Source organism: Oncorhynchus mykiss, chromosome 1, assembly GCF_057628025.1.
Source record: "Oncorhynchus mykiss isolate SJ-2025 chromosome 1, ASM5762802v1, whole genome shotgun sequence".
Lineage (NCBI taxonomy): Eukaryota > Metazoa > Chordata > Actinopteri > Salmoniformes > Salmonidae > Oncorhynchus > Oncorhynchus mykiss.
In genome coordinates, this window is record NC_143022.1 from 86,167,113 (window position 1) to 86,186,942 (window position 19,830).

Consider the following 19,830-nt stretch of genomic DNA (forward strand, 5'->3'; position numbering starts at 1 on the left):
AACCAATCCCATTTTGCTTTCCCAACTGATGCCCATGAATGATTTATCATCAGCATGCCACCTGCAAACTGGCTGCAGCACAGCGACGGACCGCTGAGTGTTCTCAGCTGTAATGTTAACACTAACCATGGAAGAGCGGAGTGAAGCTTCTTCTCCTTATCAGACAGGGTGGTCCCATTCTGATTACATGTAAAAAGTAGGATTTGAAATTCTACCACTCAAATGTTTTATACTATCCCATAATTAATACACCTGTTTAGACTAATGTTAGTGCTGGGCCAGAACAAATGTGCACCCCATAGGGCTCCCCCAAGATTGAGAAGCACGGAATCAGAGTGTTTGAGCTGAGAGCCAGGGGCCGGACTACAAAGGTTTCCCTCTGATGTCTACCATGGGTCTACAGGGAATTCGCTCCCTCTGTCGGTATCACCTCAGAAACCCTTAATCTGGGGTCACACAATGCAACTGTCACACAATTTCAGTTGCCATCAGTTGCCAAGTGACATAATTTCATAACTTTTCTGAAATACAAAACAACTCAACACGCAACAGCCAATCAAATTGAAGCTGCTTTAGTCATATCATTCCATATGGGTTGAGAATTCTAAACTCACCTAATGCCTTCTGCTGCATTAAATCGTGATTTCACAAATTATTTATTCATCCAAACATTTGGTTATTGATTGAGGATCGATTTAGACAAAATGTTGGCTGTACAATTTAGCTAGCTAGCCAAAATGAAATTGCCAGCACTGTTCTAATCAAACTAACAAAGAGCTAACCAAGCTGGCAATGAACTAAGCTAACAACGAACTAGCTAGCTAACATCAATGGAGTTCATGTTGAACAATTTCAGTTGAAACTGGTAAGAGAGAGGTCTGGGTTCACTTAAAAAATACATTTATTGACTGCCAAAGCATGTACTGTTATGGTGAGTGAATGAGGACCCAAAAGCGAACTAACTTAAACAGAGCTTCTTTAATAACCAAACATAGGTAGGCTCAGATAGACCGGCAGATTCCGACAGGACAGGACAAGGTTACAGCAAACATGACGATAGTCTGGCTCAGGCATGAAACACAACAAACAAGAATCCGACAAGGACAGGAACAGAAACAGAGAGAGATATAGGGACCTAATCAGAGGGAAAAAGGGAACAGGTGGGAAACGGGGTGAATGGGTAGTTAGAGGAGACAAGGAACAGCTGGGGGAAAGCGGGGGAGAAAAGGTAACCTAACAACGACCAGCAGAGGGAGACAGGGTGAAGGGAAAGGACAGAGACAAGACACAACATGACAGTACATGACATGTACATTAACCTTTACTAGCCCTGATGCCAATATCTAATTATACAGCACTGACAGCTGTGTTGACATGACAACTGGGCCGGAGTTCAGAACCTTCGAATGGATCATGTGCTAAAAGCATTCATTTTGATTGGCTGTTACTTGCAACTACTTGCACAAAGTTGAAATAAAGTAGCAACTCAGTTGGAAGTTGCATGAATGCTTGCTGTAACACCAGCCTTACATGTTCACAAAGCTATTGTCTGCATCATTGCCCTATGTTATTGAAAGTAAGTAAGAACCCTTAGGATATCCTGAAAACTTGTTTTGTTTTTTACTGTATTTTGTGTTCAAAACATGCACATTTATCGAAGACTTATGACACTAACAAATTAAAGAGCAGGGTAAGAAATGGCTTCATACAGCATCTTTGTGTTTCTTTTTGAGGGTGACATTGGCGTAACGTGTGAGAAAACATCATGGGTGTTTGACATATAGCACATCTCCTTCCATCACGCTCTCTCTGTTCCATCACAAGTGGCACTCTGTGTGACAAGTCTCTCTGATGCTCCTACATTTGGCATTCATTTCATTGCAAGAAATATCACATAAAAAATGTGTAAATTAGTTCCATTCCTCTCTCTCTTTGTGTCTCTCTCTCTGTCTCTCCATCTCTGTCTGTATCTCCCTCTCTCTCTCCCTCCCTCCCTCTCTCCATCCCTCTCTGTCTGTATGGAGATAGATTAAATCAGTTGGTGCAGGTGTTAATAACTCTGACAGCGTTTAGTGCTTTTACACCCTGGCTGAATATCTCATTCTGAGCCGCGTGTTGTGCCACTCTCCCCAAGTTCCTGTCACTTCAATCAGAGCATGCGGGGGCTGACTGGTGCAGGAAGGCAGGCAGGCACCTCCTCCTCCACTGTCAAAGATGGCTATCTTTCACACAACTGTCAGCGGTAACTGTTGTCTTCCTGTTTTCTCTCCTCCCTTCTCCTCTCCTCTCCCCCTCTCTTCTCTCCCTTCTCTCCTCTCCCCCTCTCCTCCTCCCCTATTTCCTCTCCACCTCTCCCCTATTTCCTCTCATCTCCTCCTCTCCCATATTTCCTCTCCACCCCTCCCCTATTTCCTCTCATCTCCTCCTCCCCTATTTCCTCTCCACCCCTCCCCTTTTTCCTCTCATCTCCTCTCTCTCCTCCTCCCCTATTTCCTATCCACCCCTCCCCTATTTCCTCTCATCTCCTCCTCTCCCCTATTTCCTCTCATCTCCTCCTCTCCCCTATTTCCTCTCATCTCCTCCTCTCCCCTATTTCCTCTCATCTCCTCCTCTCCCCTATTTCCTCTCATCTCCTCTCTCCTATTTCCTCTCATCTCCTCTCTCCTATTTCCTCTCATCTCCTCTCTCTCCTCCTCCCCCCTATTTCCTCTCATCTCCTCTCTCTCCTCCTCTCCCCTATTTCCTCTCATCTCCTCTCTCCCCTATTTCGTCTCCTCTCCTCCTCTCCCCTATTTCCTCTCATCTCCTCCTCTCCCCTATTTCCTCTCATCTCTCCTCCTCTCCCCTATTTCCTCTCTCTCCTCTCTCTCCCCTATTTTGTCTCCTCTCCCTCCCCCTCTCCCCTATTTCCTATCTCTCCTCTCTCTCCCCTATTTCCTCATCTCCTCTCTCTCCGCCAAATCACGCCCATGGGACATACGTGTGACGTCCTGAGTATAGCACAATTAGTCTCCTTACCCATCAAAAGGGTTAGAATGGTGTTAATTCCCGGACAGGAGCATGCCGTTCACGCGTGGAACAGAATGCTACGATGGTTATGGCGAACACAGCTCGTTCGCTCAATGACATGTCAGATTGGCGGATTGGGAAATTACTTTGTATTTACACAGGCTGAGCCGGCTCCCAGACTAACCGTTTCAGATATCAGATATCTAGCCAGTACAAAAACATATTTTGTAGAATATTAAACAAAACATTTAAATCAGCTAGAAAATCAACATGGTATCAAAAGAGAATTTACTGTGCATTGCAATATATTTGCATTTAATTGCCTTGCCTAAAGAAAAGGCCTATAGTTTCTGCCAAGTGAATTGTGGGTGAACCCAAACTGTACAATAAAGTAACCTAGGCAATAAAAGACAGCCCATAACAAAGGAGAATTTGCCCTCTTTCTCTCCCTCCCCCGTCTCTCCATCTCTATACCCCCACTCCCTCTCTCCCTCCCTCTCCAACCGTCCCTCTCCAACCGTCCCTCTCCAACCGTCCCTCAGTGTATATTTCAAACATAGTTATTCCAGTGCATCGCTCAGCAGTCACTAGCTTGGGATGGGTATGCTCCCCCAATCCCTCTCCAGCAGGCTATGAAGGCAGCCTCTCGCTTTGAAAGTCCTCCCCATCATGCAAACTGACAAAAACATGCTTTTCAAAAACCCACAGCCAATCTGTTGATCATTATTTATTTACAGAGGCCTTCAGGCAGCAAGTCCTGTAAAATCCAGACTTGATATGGTATACACACTCTCTCGCTCTCTGCTGTGTTTTTCCCCCTCCTTCCTTGTAGAGTAAAGTATCCCTACGGCTACCTCAAACAATCACTTTTCATTGTGCATAAAATACACCTTGTAAAGCGTAAGTATTTAATATATATGGTATCATATATTGACAGGGGCTGTGGGGAAAGGAAGGGGCTGTGGTCGGCGCTGGGTAATTTGATGTTTTGCTGAGGGCTATGACTTGAAAAAGCCTACACCTAGAACAGAGGACCTGTCATCCGCAGCCCCAAGAGCCAGCCGAATACACAAGCACCCCTAAAGCAGAGAAACTTTGACACCGCTTTGAAGCATTTTCAAAACCAAGTAAATAACTCCTAAGAATTATTATCACTGTGAGATCAAAGCGGAGATGCAAATATTACACGGCAAATGGGGACCATCTCCTCAGCAGAGGAGAGAATGAGAGAGAGAGAGAAAAAAATAAGGTTTTGTTAAGAAACAAAAACTAGCAGCCGTCTAAACTAGCAGCCATCTTAACTAGCAGCCGTCTAAACTAGCAGCCGTCTTAACTAGCAGCCGTCTAAACTAGCAGCCGTCTAAACTAGCAGCCGTCTTAACTAGCAGCCGTCTAAACTAGCAGCCGTCTTAACTAGCAGCCGTCTAAACTAGCAGCCATCTTAACTAGCAGCCATCTAAACTAGCAGCCGCGTAAACTAGCAGCCGTCTAAACTAGCAGCCGTCTAAACTAGCAGCCGTCTTAACTAGGAGCCGTCTAAACTAGCAGCCATCTAAATTAGCAGCCGTCTTAACTAGCAGCCGTCTAAACTAGCAGCCGTCTAAACTAGCAGCCGTCTTAACTAGCAGCCGTCTAAACTAGCAGCCATCTTAACTACCATCCATCTTAACTAGCAGCCGTCTAAACTAGCAGCCATCTAAACAAGCAGCCATCTAAACGAGCAGCCACATCTTAACTAGCATCCATCTTAACTAGCAGCCATCTAAACTAGCAGCCATCTTAACTAGCAGCCATCTTAACTAGCAGCCATCTAAACTAGCAGCCATCTTAACCAGCAGCCATCTAAACTAGCAGCCATCTTAACTAGCAGCCATCTAAACTAGCAGCCATCTAAACTAGCAGCCGTCTAAACTAGCAGCCATCTTAACTAGCAGCCGTCTTAACTAGCAGTTATCTGGAAGTGTGCCAGTTTTTCTTTCTTTTGTCGAGGTTTGCTCTTTTTAAACAAGGGCATCTCCAACGCTGCTCTCTTTGCAGACGAGACTGAAGGATAAGACTATGTGTTGGGCTAATGGTTGGGCGTGTGTTGGAGGGCTCGTTTAATTGCTTGTTTTGTTGAGAACTGAGGGTTAGCCTAACATGTACAACAGACAAGCAGTACATACAATCATACAGAGCACTTCTGTTGGCTGCTGTTCAAAGATGCCCTAATGGGACCCGAGTAACAACCAGCTCTACCATACAAAGCCCACCAAAGGATTCCATTGAGTTTTGCAGAGAACATACAGTACACAGAAAATTATCCTATAAACCAAAATACAATGTTTAAATGAACAGTACCATCTTTCTAGTACTTTGTGTATCTGACTCATTGATATTGATTACTGCATCGTTGGGTTTAGAGCTAGCAAGAAAGGCATTTCACTGAACTTGTGCACATGACATTTAAACTTGAAACTATGAGAAAATTAGGTAACCTTGGTTGTGAGAAGAAATTTGCAAACATAATTATAGAATCTTTAATTAATGTGTTGTTTTCGGTTAAGGATTGAATTGAACAACAACCAAATGGATACATTGTCATGCTTGTTTTCTTTTTCATGATAGTTTAAAAATCTCGTTCTGATTTTTTTTACAATTTGAAGACAATAGCTTTTTTCTAAATCTAATATTAGTTCATGTGGAAATATATGCTCTTCAGCTCCAAATACTTTGTGACTCACATGACAAAAAGTACACAGCACTATTAGGAGATTGTATATTTATACAGTAAGATACAGGTCTCTAACAATCACTCTCATTTAAAAGGAAGTGGATCTATGCTGTGAGTGACCATGTTTTCACCCATCTTCACCACTGTGCTTCCACCCTGCCACCCAGATCGGACAGCCCCCACCCATCTTCACCACTGTGCTTCCACCCTGCCACCCAGATCGGACAGCCCCCCCCCCCCCAATCTCTATCTCTGCATTTTTCATGCCGTCATGTTCCTACCAACGTCTCTCTACTTTCGCACAAAAACCTAAACCCTTTCATCTTTCAAAGTCAATTAACGGCAATTTAATTCCAGAGGACAGGAGAAAAGGAAGGTAATATTGCAAATTCATTTTTGATTGTGATAATACATCTCACATATGGCCTTAAGTAGCAGACACAGTAGTCGCAGGGGTCCCACAATAGATCCCACTGCCCCGGGGCAGAGGAACCACGGGGAGGACTCTGATTGGTTGCTGGTGTCGTTAGTGCCAGCGTTGTTTAAGGACTACATGTGGGCGGGAGGGGTCGGAGGGGGGATGAAGGCAGGGTGGTGGGGTGACAGATGATACTTTAAAGCCAGTTTTTCCCCCAAACAGCTACTCCCCCTCACACAGACTGTCTTTCATGACAGGAATATTTCAGCTCTGTCATTACCCAGTGTCTGACAGCATGCCAGCCTAAACAGCCCAGCTGTCCTCTCCTCTTCTGACTCTCACTTTGTTCTCCCTCTCCTCTGCTCGGCTCCCTTGCTTCTTCGCTCCCTCCTCCAACAGTCCCACCACCCTTGTCCTTCTCCACCCCTCACTTGAACTTTCTTACTCTTATTCGATCGCCCCTTCCCCACTCCCACCAACCATTCATCTCTCTTTCTCTCTCCTACTCCTCCTTCTCACCCTCTCACTTCCTTTCTATCTTTCTGTTTGAAGCATCAAATCAATATCTTACCTCATCATGTTGGGGGAGTTGTTGGGTGAGTTTCGCATGCCTCCGTTCCGCTGCTTTTTTTTGGGCGACAGAGTTGACGGGTGCTCGTCTTCAACTGCAAACACATGCAAAGAGTGTCAGGCTATGGACAGACGGGGAGGTTAATGTGAGCTGGAACTGACACGTCAAAGAACACCAAAGCCAACACTCAATAAATCAGCTGTCGCAAAAAAAACTAAACACAGACAACAACAAAAAACTCATAAAACAACATGTCATAATCAGACAGAAGACTGACAGAAAGAGAACACCTTAGTTATTACGGGGACAAAGGTCCATTTGAGAAAAGAAAAACGACCTAGTAAGACTTGACATCTGCTTACTCCGCCAAAACCCAAACATTTTGGTTCGGTTCCTCTGGACTGGGTTCTATATAGTGGTACTGGATCACTTTAGCTCTGGTATCTCTCTTTAGATCCAGTCAAGACTGCATGTGGTTGGACCTCTAGCAGTCCGCATCAGTGTGCCCATGCTTCCCTAGGTCAGCAAATACGGGCCATGTGACTAGGACGGACTGTCATTGTCAACAGCGTATCGTGGACAGAATCAATGACAGAGATAAGGAGAAAGAGAGAGAGAGAGAGAGAGAGAAAGACAGAGAGACAGAAAAACAGAGAGAGAGAGAGAGAGAGAGAGAGAGAAAGACAGAGAGAGAGAGACAGAGAGAGAGAGAGAGAGAGAGAGAGAGAGAGACAGAGAGAGAGAGAGAGACAGAGAGAGAGAGAGAGAGAGAGAGAGAGAGAGAGAGACAGAGAGAGTCAGAGAGAGATACAGAGAGAGAGAGAGAGAGAGAGAGGGAGAGAGACAGGGAGAGAGACAGAGAGAGAGAGAGAGAGAGAGAGAGAGAGAGAGACAGACAGACAGAGAGAGAGAGAGAGAGAGAGACAGAGAGAGATACAGAGAGAGAGAGAGAGAGGGAGAGAGACAGAGAGAGAGAGAGAGAGAGAGAGAGAGAGAGACAGACAGACAGAGAGAGAGAGAGAGAGAGAGACAGAGAGAGAGGATGGTTCTGTGCAGTTTGGTTGTTTTGAATGGATGACTAATGAGGCAGACACTCACCCCATCATTCCTGCTCTAGCTATGGATAGGGTTTCAAAATTCCAGTAACTTTACCAAAATTCCAAGATTTTCTGGAGGGAATAAGTCAGGAGGGAATAAGAAGGAAAGAAGGAAATCCGGAATACTCCTACCAAAGTTACCGGAATTTTGCAACCCTAGCTACAGAGCACAATGGCTCTTCTACAGGTCTAACTTAAGCTCCATGCCACAAGCACTCAGCCAATCAGGACTGCACGAGCATCCCAGAGTAGCCAATCACATGCACAACCAGTGCTCCAAACAGGAAATTATTGAGTAGCCTAGCATTAGCATTATGGCTAGTTTTCTGCACACACTACCTACCAGTAGCTAGATGAAGCTCAAAATAACCCTTTAAAATAGCTGAAATATACTATATGAAAAAAATAATTGGGGTTGATGCATTAATAATCCATATAAGAAGTATTAAATACATTCAAACAATAAACTTGCTGAGCACAGCTTTAAAAGGAACATTACAAAAAAATATACTCCATATTCATGATCTCCAGCACCATCCCAACATCAACATAGGTGAAAATGGAGCGTTTCTATGTTTTGTAGTAAAACAGATAGAGGATGATAAGTGTTTATGATGACATCGGTGTGCATTGTGTGATTTTAACCAATCATGAAAAAGGAAAGGGGATACCTAGTCAGTTGTACAACTGATTGCATTTAACTGAAATGTGTTTTCCGCATTTAATCCAAACTCTCCGAACCAGAGAGGTGTGGGGGGCTGCCTTATTTGATATTAACGTCATCGGTGCCCAGGGAACAGTGGGTTAACTGTCAGGGGCAGAACGACAGATTTGTACCGTGTCAGCTCTGGGATTCGATCCAGCAACCTTTTGGTTACTGGCTCAACGCTCCTATCCGCCATTGCCTACTAATTGGTTGATGATGTCATTGGAAACACTTTTTTACTACAAAACATAGAAACACTTAATTTTCACATTTGCTGATGTTGGGTGGTGCTGGAGATGATGAATATGAAGTTGAACAATTGTGACATTTCCCATTAAATGAATCTTGCACTACAGTCAGGCAGCACTCTGAAGTTTTAGATTAGCTTGATCTGATAGACGTTCATTTTCCTGTCAGCTACTCCTCACTCTGCAGGAGATTAAAACTTTTCTCTGAACCAGACACAGACAGAAGACTAAGAGAAAAACCCAGCTAGAGATTAGTCCAGGCCCAGTAACCTACTGAAGACTTTCAGTTTAGCTAAGACCAGACTATTCTACTGTCTGTAGAAGGCTTTCAGAGTCAGACAGGGCACCCAGGCACTTTTCTTATTCACTCCACATTCTCCACAGCACACAAATGCCAAAGCCACTTCAAACCCTGTATTAGTGCATTGATTAGAAATCAATACTACAGCATGATATTCATGCAAATCAATGTAGCGTAGCTGTAAGCGCTGACTGCTCCGAGCACCAAGGACATTTCATTACCGTCTGAGCATCCCTTCTAGACTGTCACCTAATTGCACTAATAAAATATAAAAATGCGGCTTTGCCCTCTAATAAAATGCCATTCTCTGACATTTCCGCTCTGCAAATGTGGATGTCCTGAATAGCTAATATCACAAGAAAGCGCTTTCCACTTTACAACCGCATCGCTCTCTAGTCTAATCCACTTTGTGAAAATATCACAGAATAAAATATTATTTCCTGTTGGCTTATTGTTCTATGTTAGTAGAAACATCCAGTCTCATATCTCTGGGCCTAGCCAGTCTCATATCTCTGGGCCTAGCCAGTCTCATATCTCTGGGCCTAGCCAGTCTCATATCTCTGGGCCTGGCCAGTCTCATATCTCTGGGCCTAGCCAGTCTCATATCTCTGGGCCTAGCCAGTCTCATATCTCTGGGCCTAGCCAGTCTCATATCTCTGGGCCTAGCCAGTCTCATATCTCTGGGCCTAGCCAGTCTCATATCTCTGGGCCTAGCCAGTCTCATATCTCTGGGCCTAGCCAGTCTCATATCTCTGGGCCTAGCCAGTATCATATCTCTGGGCCTAGCCAGTCTCATATCTCTGGGCCTAGCCAGTCTCATATCTCTGGGCCTAGCCAGTATCATATCTCTGGGCCTAGCCAGTCTCATATCTCTGGGCCTAGCCAGTCTCATATCTCTGGGCCTAGCCAGTCTCATATCTCTGGGCCTAGCCAGTCTCATATCCTTGGCCGTGTGATCAATCAGTTCTGTTAAAAGCTGGTGGGATTTACGCACAACAACGACACTAATTTAGATCACCAACAATGAAAGAACATGTTCTGCACTGCAGCCATGGAGATCACAGCTTGTGTGTGACTGTTACTGTACCAATGACATTACAATACTTTGAAAACTAAACTGATTTCTACACAACAGTCTCTCTGAGATTGATATAGCAGACTGTTGTTGTCAATGATCAGGGCAGCAATATTGTCACATCATCACTCAAATGTAATTTAAATCAAATAAAAACTACTCAAACTTCTCAAGGCATCTATTCAAATGCAATAAAACAGTAAGGACTTCATGGGCTAAGGACTATATGTGATCTAGCACTAAGCCAGGTAGTAGAAAGTCACCTACTGGTCCTATTCCATAGCTTGGCAGCCACACACACAGCACTGGGTGTTGCATTGCTGAGCGCATGAGAGCTGCTTCCATGCAAAGCAGTAGCAGTGGTGAATGTGGTATTTACAACTAGCAGCAGTTAGGAGCAGCTCAGTGAAGGCAGGCGACGGACGCAGTGTGACAGGACAGTACAGGGTGTTAGGAACTGACAGGGACTGATGCATCTTGCCAAAGGGGGCAACCTACAGGCCCTGCTGCTGTGGTCGTGCAGTGCTGCGTTACTGGGGTGGTAGCGGTATTTCACCGGCAGGCTGCGGGCCCGGTTCAGCCTGCTCTGTTCGGTCAGGACCCGGCCCGTCCCGTCCCCCCTGCTGGGGCCGGAGATACTGAAGCGGAGCCCCCCGTGGGGCCCAAGACCCAGCCCCACCCTCGGAGGAAGCAGGCTTCCTTTACGGTTATTAACGAGAAGTACGGCGGGGTCCGCGTCCCGGGGGGCCAGGGGGTCCTTGTGGCGGGAGGGGCGAGGCGGTGCTTGGGGGTGAATGGCGTTAGACGTGATGCAGGAGGAGGGCGTGGTGCAGTTGGAGATTTTAATTGATGGGTTTTGTAAAGACGATCTAACTTCATCCTTTACTGTCAAACAATGGAGAATAAACAGAGTGAGGCAGAAAGGCTGGAGAGACGGAGGTTGCTAGATAGATAGAAAGACAATGGTATTTACTTTATAATTTATCTTGTGCTGGGAAATATTAAATTGTGTGTTAAAAAAGCTATTTGTTATTATATTCAGCAGGCCAAACATTTTAGGATAAATGTTACATTTCTGCTTTAAAAAAAAATATGTACAGTAAACATGCTCATCCGTAGTTATAAACACTGAGACAAAATAAATCCTTATTAAAACAATGTTACATAAATTATTAATAATTTCTCCTGCATCACTAAATATTTAAATGAGAAAAATGTATGTGACTTTCATTGTTGGACCATTTCTTTCTTGAAACCAGTCATTTTCTCGGTAATTGACGATGACACCTAAATATGACATTTATTTTTTCATTCCTAATAAACAATAAACATGTGCTTTTCTCTCCCTTGCTCCGTTGTGCTACAGTGGCGTTTTAGAACACAGCAGTAACACAGTCTGTGTGTAAATACCCAGGCAAATCATGTTCAAAACCTCTCCACAATGGAACCTCATCTCTACCACAATGTATGGTATTACAGATTACGGTAAAGTAGGTTGTTTGGTTGCTGTGTGTGTTGTGGTTTGTGTGTGTGTCATGGTTTTGGCCGGCCCCCCCCCCCCCCGGAGCACTAAACAGAGGTTTATCCCAGCTGTCAGCTGCCTCCTTGATTTACAGAGCATCACCGATAGCTCCTGGATTCATCTGTCCCTTGTCAAACACGCGCAGTGTTCGAGCGCACTCACACACCCTGGCAGGTCCACTGTGCACTCAGAACAGCCCAGACGGCAACTGTCCCTACCAGAAATGCTTATGATTAGATGGGGCCATCACGCATGCAAGCCCCCATCAGGGTCCTATGCAAATCACAGAGAGGACGGGACAGCGGAGAGGATACTGTTGTTTGTTTATTGTATCGGAGTTTGATTTGTGTATTAATATTAGGCCTACCTGTGCTGGGTACTACGTTGGTATCATAGTATGTTTGGGTATTTTTTGCTGTGTAACATTATGTATTATTTTGTAGAACTTGTATTACTAGTATTGGATTATTTTATTAGAATTATTGTGGTTATTTTTATCATTACAGTTATTTTTGTTATGTATCATACAGTACCCTATGTAGTTATGACAAACACAGAAAGCTGTGTATTATACAGTAAGCATCTGAAATGGTTATTAAACTGTAGGATAATAAAAACTGAAAACAACATTATAACAAACAAAAAGCATTTAACAATTAACATTCACATTATCTATATGACACAAGATAGAAATTAGTACATTTGTTCAACGCTATACTTTATACTGAGAGATTTACCTAAATTGCAATCTGCTTTGAAACGAACGCCGGTCTCTTTTTGACTTCCAGTTTTTCCTGGTGTTGTAGCGCCCTCTGCTGCTCGACGCAGCACAACACAAACACAACCTTACTGAGCTGAACACAACGTCATCAAGAACAGAGCATAGATCTTCAATCATTTGCTACAAATATATGTTAAGTATATGAAAGGATATGTATGTTATACAGTTAGGTACTGAATTAGCTAGGTCACCTAGAAGATAATGACGTTATCTACAGGGCCTTCGGAATGTATTCAGATCTCTCAACGTTTTACACATTTTGTTGGGTTACAGCCTTATTCTAAAATTTGAGAAATTGTTTTTTTCCCTCATTAATCTACACACAATTCCCCATAACAACAAAGCAAAACCAGGTTTTTCAAAATGTTTGCTAATTTATTAAAAATAAAAAACTGAAACATCACATTTACACAAAGTATTCAGACCCTTTACTCAGTACCTTTGACAGCCTCGCGTCTTCTTGGGTATGACACTACAAGCTTGGCACATCTGTATTTGGGGAGTTTCTCCCATTATTCTCTGCAGATCCTCTCAAGCTCAAGTTGGATGGGGAGCGTCGCTGCACAGCTATTTTCAGGTCGCTTCAGAGATGTTCGATCGGGTTCAAGTCTGGGCTCTGGCTGGGCCACTCAAGGACATTCAGAGACTTGTCCCGAAGCCACTCCTGCTTTGTCTTGGCTGTGTGCTTTGGGTCGTTGTCCTGTTGGAAGGTGAACCTTCGCCCCAGTCTGAGTTCCTGAGCGCTCTGGAGTAGGTTTTCATCAAGGATCTCTCTGTACTTTGCTCCGTTCATCTTTCCCTCGATCCTGAGTAGTCTCAGGAATACGATGAAAATACGATGAAAATAAAACCTAACATAACTCAAACGGAAAGCCGCTGAAAAACATCCCCAGAGCATGATGCTGCCACCACCATTCTTCACCGTAGGGATGGTGCCAGGTTTCCTCCAGATGTGACACTTAGCATTCAGGCCAAATAGTTCAATCTTAGATTCATCAGACCAGAGAATCTTGTTTGTCATGGTCTGAGAGTCCTTTAGGTGCCCTTTTGGCAAACTCCAAGTGGGCTGTCATTTGCCTTTTACTGAGGAGTGGCTTCCCACTCTACCATAAACGCCTGATTGGTGGAGTGCTGCAGAGATGGTTGTCCTTCTGGTTGGTTCTCCCATCTCCACAGAGGACATCTAGAGTTCTGTCAGAGTGACCATCGGTTTCTTGGTCACCTCCCTGACCAAGGCTCTTCTCCCCCGACTGCTCAGTTTGGCCGGGCGGCCAGCTCTAGGAAGAGTTTTGGTGGTTCCAAACTTCTTCCATTTAAGAATGATGGAGGCCACTGTGTTCTTGGGGACCTTCAATGCTGCAGAAATGTTTTGCTATCCTTCCCCAGATCTGTGTCTCGGAGCTGTACGGGCAATTTCTTCGACCTCATGGCTTGGTTTTAGATCTGACATGTACTGTCAACTGTGGGACCTTATATAGACAGGTGTGTGCCTTTTCAAGTCATGTCCAATCAATTGAATTTACCACAGGTAAATGTCCCCATTTACCACAATCAAGTTGTAGAAACATCTCAAGGATGATCAATGGAAACAGGATGCACCTGAGCTCAGTGTTGAGTCTCATAGCAAAGGGTCTGAATACTTATGTAAATAAGGTATTTCTGTTTTTATTTTTAATACATTCGCATACACTTCAAAAAAACAGTTTTTGCTTTGTCATTATGTGGTATTGTGTGTAGATTGCTGATATAAAAAAAACATTTGTGCATTTTAGAATAAGGCTGTAACGTAACAAAATGTGGAAAAAGTCAAAGGGTCTGAATACTTTCCGAATGTACTGTATGTATTTTTTGATGTGAGAAGGGAGGGGGGCTTATAACACGCCAGGCAATGAGATTAATTTACACATCATCGTTGTGGACAATCTGTGGATAAACTCTGTTATTATTGTCAAGGGCCTCTGTATCAATTCACATCATGTACAGAAGAGACTTTAAGATGGTAGCTTTGCATTCTACAACTAAAGGGGGACACCAAACCAGAGCATTGTATTAACACTTGGGGGGGGGGGGGGGGGGGGAGACTAGTACAGGTTTAAACACAAGGAGGGGTTTGTGTGGGGGGGTTGATCGCAGAAGCAAGGATGGGGAGGGACAGAGAAACACACTTACGTGATCTGACATATCCATTATACTTATATTTGGCTGAGGAAAAGTGCAAGAGACAAATGACAGGTTACATGGAGGAAGAGAGTGGTGATGATCATGATGAGGGAGATGGACAGAGACAGACATCCCAGACAGTTGTAAAAAGAAAATGGTTAGACAGTGAATTAGCACTATTTTAAAGCACATCGGTGGTGGTGCAAAATGTGAGCTGAATGGAGAGAACAGTGCAAAACGGCGATGGATGGGGTGAATGAGAGTGACAGATTGTATGGGCACAGAGAGAGCTAGGTAAAACAAAGGAGGGGATAACGCTGTGCTTCTGGAAAATGGAACAAAACTGTGGGACAATATCAAAAGCCTCTTTCACGGTTAGGAATCCTTTTCAGATGAGCTGAACTGAACTCACTGCTAAGCACCACTTCACAAGTAGCTCAGCAATGTGTTGAAGTTGTTCCCCTTACATTGAAACTAGCCCAAGCATTGATTGATTGATCGATCAGGGTTAGGGTGGGTCTATCAAGAGGGTTTTGTGGAGCTTCATCAAAAGGGTCGGGGCTAAGCTTCCAGGGTAGAGGAGTATTCAATACAGAACGGATGAGCCGAGACTACAGACTGAACAGAACACACACCAAACCCAACCAGAGAGACAGTCACACAAACGTCTACCCATAACTCTCGATAACACATGAGGGAGGGACAAACACACACACCACCGTCTGGACCGGAGCACCCCTAACACACCATAGTTAGTGGCTGTGTCTGAATACCCATACAGTACCTGTGTCCTAAATAGCAGACTGTTTGAGTATGCGAAAAAATTAAGTATGCAACATTTTGAAAAGGGAAATGAACCAATAACGTGAAACAAAGCAATCACGCATGATGCCTTCTCGGGAGTATCTGAATTTTCAAAAAGCAAGTACGGTTTGAATGCCAGGATGTTATACAAATTTCAGCTTCTATATTAGTAGAATTTGATGCGCACTATTCCACAATGCATTGGAAGAGGTGTGAGTGACAGGCCCTAGTTCTCTTCAAGTAACCAAACAACTAATCTAGGTTACTTAATTGGGAAGATGCCAAGTAGTGAATCATCTGCTGTGGTGTTCAAATGTAGGCTAAGTAGTTTTTGTTCTCCTTAAAACGATCACCAGGCTACATCTTACGCATCGTAGGCTACATCTTTCAAAACATGTAGCCCCCAAAGTGGATTTCTGTTTCCTCATTGAAAAGTGTTTCGTGTTCTCTTGGCCTTTGTCAGAGCTTTTAAACGAAATACGAAACCATCTTTTGATTTGTGAATGTGTCGGCACCGGGACTCGGGATGTGTCGGCACCGGGATTCAGGATGTGGCTGTGTTATTGATGTCATGTTAATCACGCCTTTTGATTTGTGAATGTGTCGGCACCGGGATTCAGGATGTGGCTGTGTTATTGATGTCATGTTAATCAGGCCTTTTGATTTGTGAATGTTTCAGCACCGGGGATTCGGGATGTGGCTGTGTTATTGATGTCATGTTAATCAGGCCTTTTGATTTGTGAATGTTTCAGCACCGAGGATTCGGGATGTGGCTGTGTTATTGATGTCATGTTAATCAGGCCTTTTGATTTCTGAATGTTTCAGCACCGGGGACTCGGGATGTGGCTGTGTTATTGATGTCATGTTAATCAGGCCTTTTGATTTGTGAATGTTTCAGCACCGGGGATTCGGGATGTGGCTGTGTTATTGATGTCATGTTAATCAGGCCTTTTGATTTGTGAATGTTTCAGCACCGGGGATTCGGGATGTGGCTGTGTTATTGATGTCATGTTAATCAGGCCTTTTGATTTGTGAATGTGTCGGCACCGGGATTCAGGATGTGGCTGTGTTATTGATGTCATGTTAATCACGCCTTTTGATTTGTGAATGTGTCGGCACCGGGATTCAGGATGTGGCTGTGTTATTGATGTCATGTTAATCACGCCTTTTGATTTGTGAATGTGTCGGCACCGGGATTCGGGATGTGGCTGTGTTATTGATGTCATGTTAATCACGCCTTTTGATTTGTGAATGTGTCGGCACCGGGATTCGGGATGTGGCTGTGTTATTGATGTCATGTTAATCAGGCCTTTTGATTTGTGAATGTGTCGGCACCGGGATTCAGGATGTGGCTGTGTTATTGATGTCATGTTAATCACGCCTATTGATTTGTGAATGTGTCGGCACCGGGATTCGGGATGTGGCTGTGTTATTGATGTCATGTTAATCAGGCCTTTTGATTTGTGAATGTGTCGGCACCGGGATTCGGGATGTGGCTGTGTTATTGATGTCATGTTAATCAGGCCTTTTGATTTGTGAATGTTTCGGCACCGGGGACTCGGGATGTGGCTGTGTTATTGATGTCATGTTAATCACGCCTTTTGATTTGAACACATGGATTGTTTTAGTTTTGTAGGCGTGGCTACCTATTTATTATTTAATTGATGGTTCAAGCCTGAGCAGTCATTCTGATCTCGTTCCCAATGATCAGTGCTTTAGTTTATTATGTTGCTGACCAGCGGTTCAGAATTTGCAATGCGCTTGACTGTCCATGTTTTTCTGTGCTATAGATTTGAACATTTGAAAGTATTGGCATGTGTACTTGGCTATTTGACTTAACTTATAAATGTTACAGCACTTTGGTTTCACTAACAAATATGTTGAAATGGAACCAAATGATATGTTTCTGTCTTTAGTCCTTTTTAGATAGCATAGATTGGCTATCTGGTCTACAGTATAGAGTGAATAGTCTGACTATAACCAACCTGAGTAGGCCTGTAACTCCATTAGGTAGAATGTGATAGTCTGACTATAACCAACCTGAGTAGATCTATAACTCCATTAGTTAGAATGTGATAGTCTGACTATAACCAACCTGAGTAGGCCTGTAACTCCATTAGGTAGAATGTGAAAGTCTGACTATAACCAACCTGAGTAGATCTATAACTCCATTAGTTAGAATGTGATAGTCTGACTAAAACCAACCTGAGTAGGCCTGTAACTCCATTAGGTAGAATGTGATAGTCTGACTATAACCTGAGTAGTCCTGTAACTCCATTAGGTAGAATGTGATAGTCTGACTATAACCAACCTGAGTAGGCCTGTAACTCCATTAGGTAGAATGTGATAGTCTGACTATAACCAACCTGAGTAGATCTATATCTCCATTAGTTAGAATGTGATAGTCTGACTATAACCAGCCTGAGTAGGCCTGTAACTCCATTAGGTAGAATGTGATAGTCTGACTATAACCAACCTGAGTAGGCCTATAACTCCTTTAGGTAGAATGTGATAGTCTGACTATAACCAGCCTGAGTAGACTATAACCAACCTGAGTAGGCCTGTAACTCCATTAGGTAGAATGTGATAGTCTGACTATAACCAACCTGAGTAGATCTATATCTCCATTAGTTAGAATGTGATAGTCTGACTATAACCAGCCTGAGTAGGCCTGTAACTCCATTAGGTAGAATGTGATAGTCTGACTATAACCAACCTGAGTAGGCCTAAAACTCCATTAGGTAGAATGTGATAGTCTGACTATAACCAACCTGAGTAGGCCTATAACTCCTTTAGGTAGAATGTGATAGTCTGACTATAACCAGCCTGAGTAGACTATAACCAACCTGAGTAGGCCTGTAACTCCATTAGGTAGAATGTGATAGTCTGACTATAACCAACCTGAGTAGGCCTGTAACTCCATTAGGTAGAATGTGATAGTCTGACTATAACCAACCTGAGTAGGCCAGTAACTCCATTAGGTAGAATGTGATAGTCTGACTATAACCAGCCTGAGTAGACCTGTAACTCCATTAGGTAGAATGTGATAGTCTGACTATAACCAACCTGAGTAGGCCTATAACTCCATTAGGTAGAATGTGATAGTCTGACTATAACCAACCTGAGTAGGCCTATAACTCCATTAGGTAGAATGTGATAGTCTGACTATAACCAACCTGAGTAGGCCTATAACTCCTTTAGGTAGAATGTGATAGTCTGACTATAACCAGCCTGAGTAGACTATAACCAACCTGAGTAGGCCTAAAACTCCATTAGGTAGAATGTGATAGTCTGACTATAACCAACCTGAGTAGGCCTATTAACTCCATTAGGTAGAATGTGATAGTCTGACTATAACCAACCTGAATAGGCCTGTAACTCCATTAGGTAGAATGTGATAGTCTGACTATAACCAACCTGAGTAGGCCTATAACTCCTTTAGGTAGAATGTGATAGTCTGACTATAACCAACCTGAGTAGGCCTGTAACTCCATTAGGTAGAATGTGATAGTCTGACTATAACCAACCTGAGTAGATCTATATCTCCATTAGTTAGAATGTGATAGTCTGACTATAACCAGCCTGAGTAGACCTGTAACTCCATTAGGTAGAATGTGATAGTCTGACTATAACCAACCTGAGTAGGCCTATAACTCCATTAGGTAGAATGTGATAGTCTGACTATAACCAACCTGAGTAGGCCTATAACTCCATTAGGTAGAATGTGATAGTCTGACTATAACCAACCTGAGTAGGCCTATAACTCCATTAGGTAGAATGTGATAGTCTGACTATAACCAACCTGAGTAGATCTATAACTCCATTAGGTAGAATGTGATAGTCTGACTATAACCAGCCTGAGTAGACTATAACCAACCTGAGTAGGCCTATAACTCCATTAGGTAGAATGTGATAGTCTGACTATAACCAACCTGAGTAGGCCAGTAACTCCATTAGGTAGAATGTTATAGTCTGACTATAACCAGCCTGAGTAGACCTGTAACTCCATTAGGTAGAATGTGATAGTCTGACTATAACCAACCTGAGTAGGCCTATAACTCCATTAGGTAGAATGTGATAGTCTGACTATAACCAACCTGAGTAGGCCTATAACTCCATTAGGTAGAATGTGATAGTCTGACTATAACCAACCTGAGTAGGCCTATAACTCCTTTAGGTAGAATGTGATAGTCTGACTATAACCAGCCTGAGTAGACTATAACCAACCTGAGTAGGCCTAAAACTCCATTAGGTAGAATGTGATAGTCTGACTATAACCAACCTGAGTAGGCCTATTAACTCCATTAGGTAGAATGTGATAGTCTGACTATAACCAACCTGAATAGGCCTGTAACTCCATTAGGTAGAATGTGATAGTCTGACTATAACCAACCTGAGTAGGCCAGTAACTCCATTAGGTAGAAT

At 43.4% G+C, this 19,830-nt stretch overlaps 1 protein-coding gene across 11 annotated transcripts in view; it reads right to left on the reverse strand.

Annotated features, from left to right (window-relative positions):
* Positions 1-19,830, reverse strand: part of LOC100301648 (calcium-activated potassium channel subunit alpha-1a) — a 331,508-nt gene that overhangs the window by 35,118 nt on the left and 276,560 nt on the right. For 10 of the 11 annotated variants that reach the window (XM_036986941.2, XM_036986926.2, XM_090242399.1 and 7 more), the window contains one exon: positions 6,712-6,805. In XM_036986941.2, coding sequence (XP_036842836.1) covers positions 6,712-6,805 — 94 coding nt within the window. Of the gene's footprint in view, positions 1-6,711; positions 6,806-10,636; positions 11,024-19,830 lie in introns of all 11 variants that reach the window. The other variant, XM_090242418.1, reaches the window with a different exon arrangement.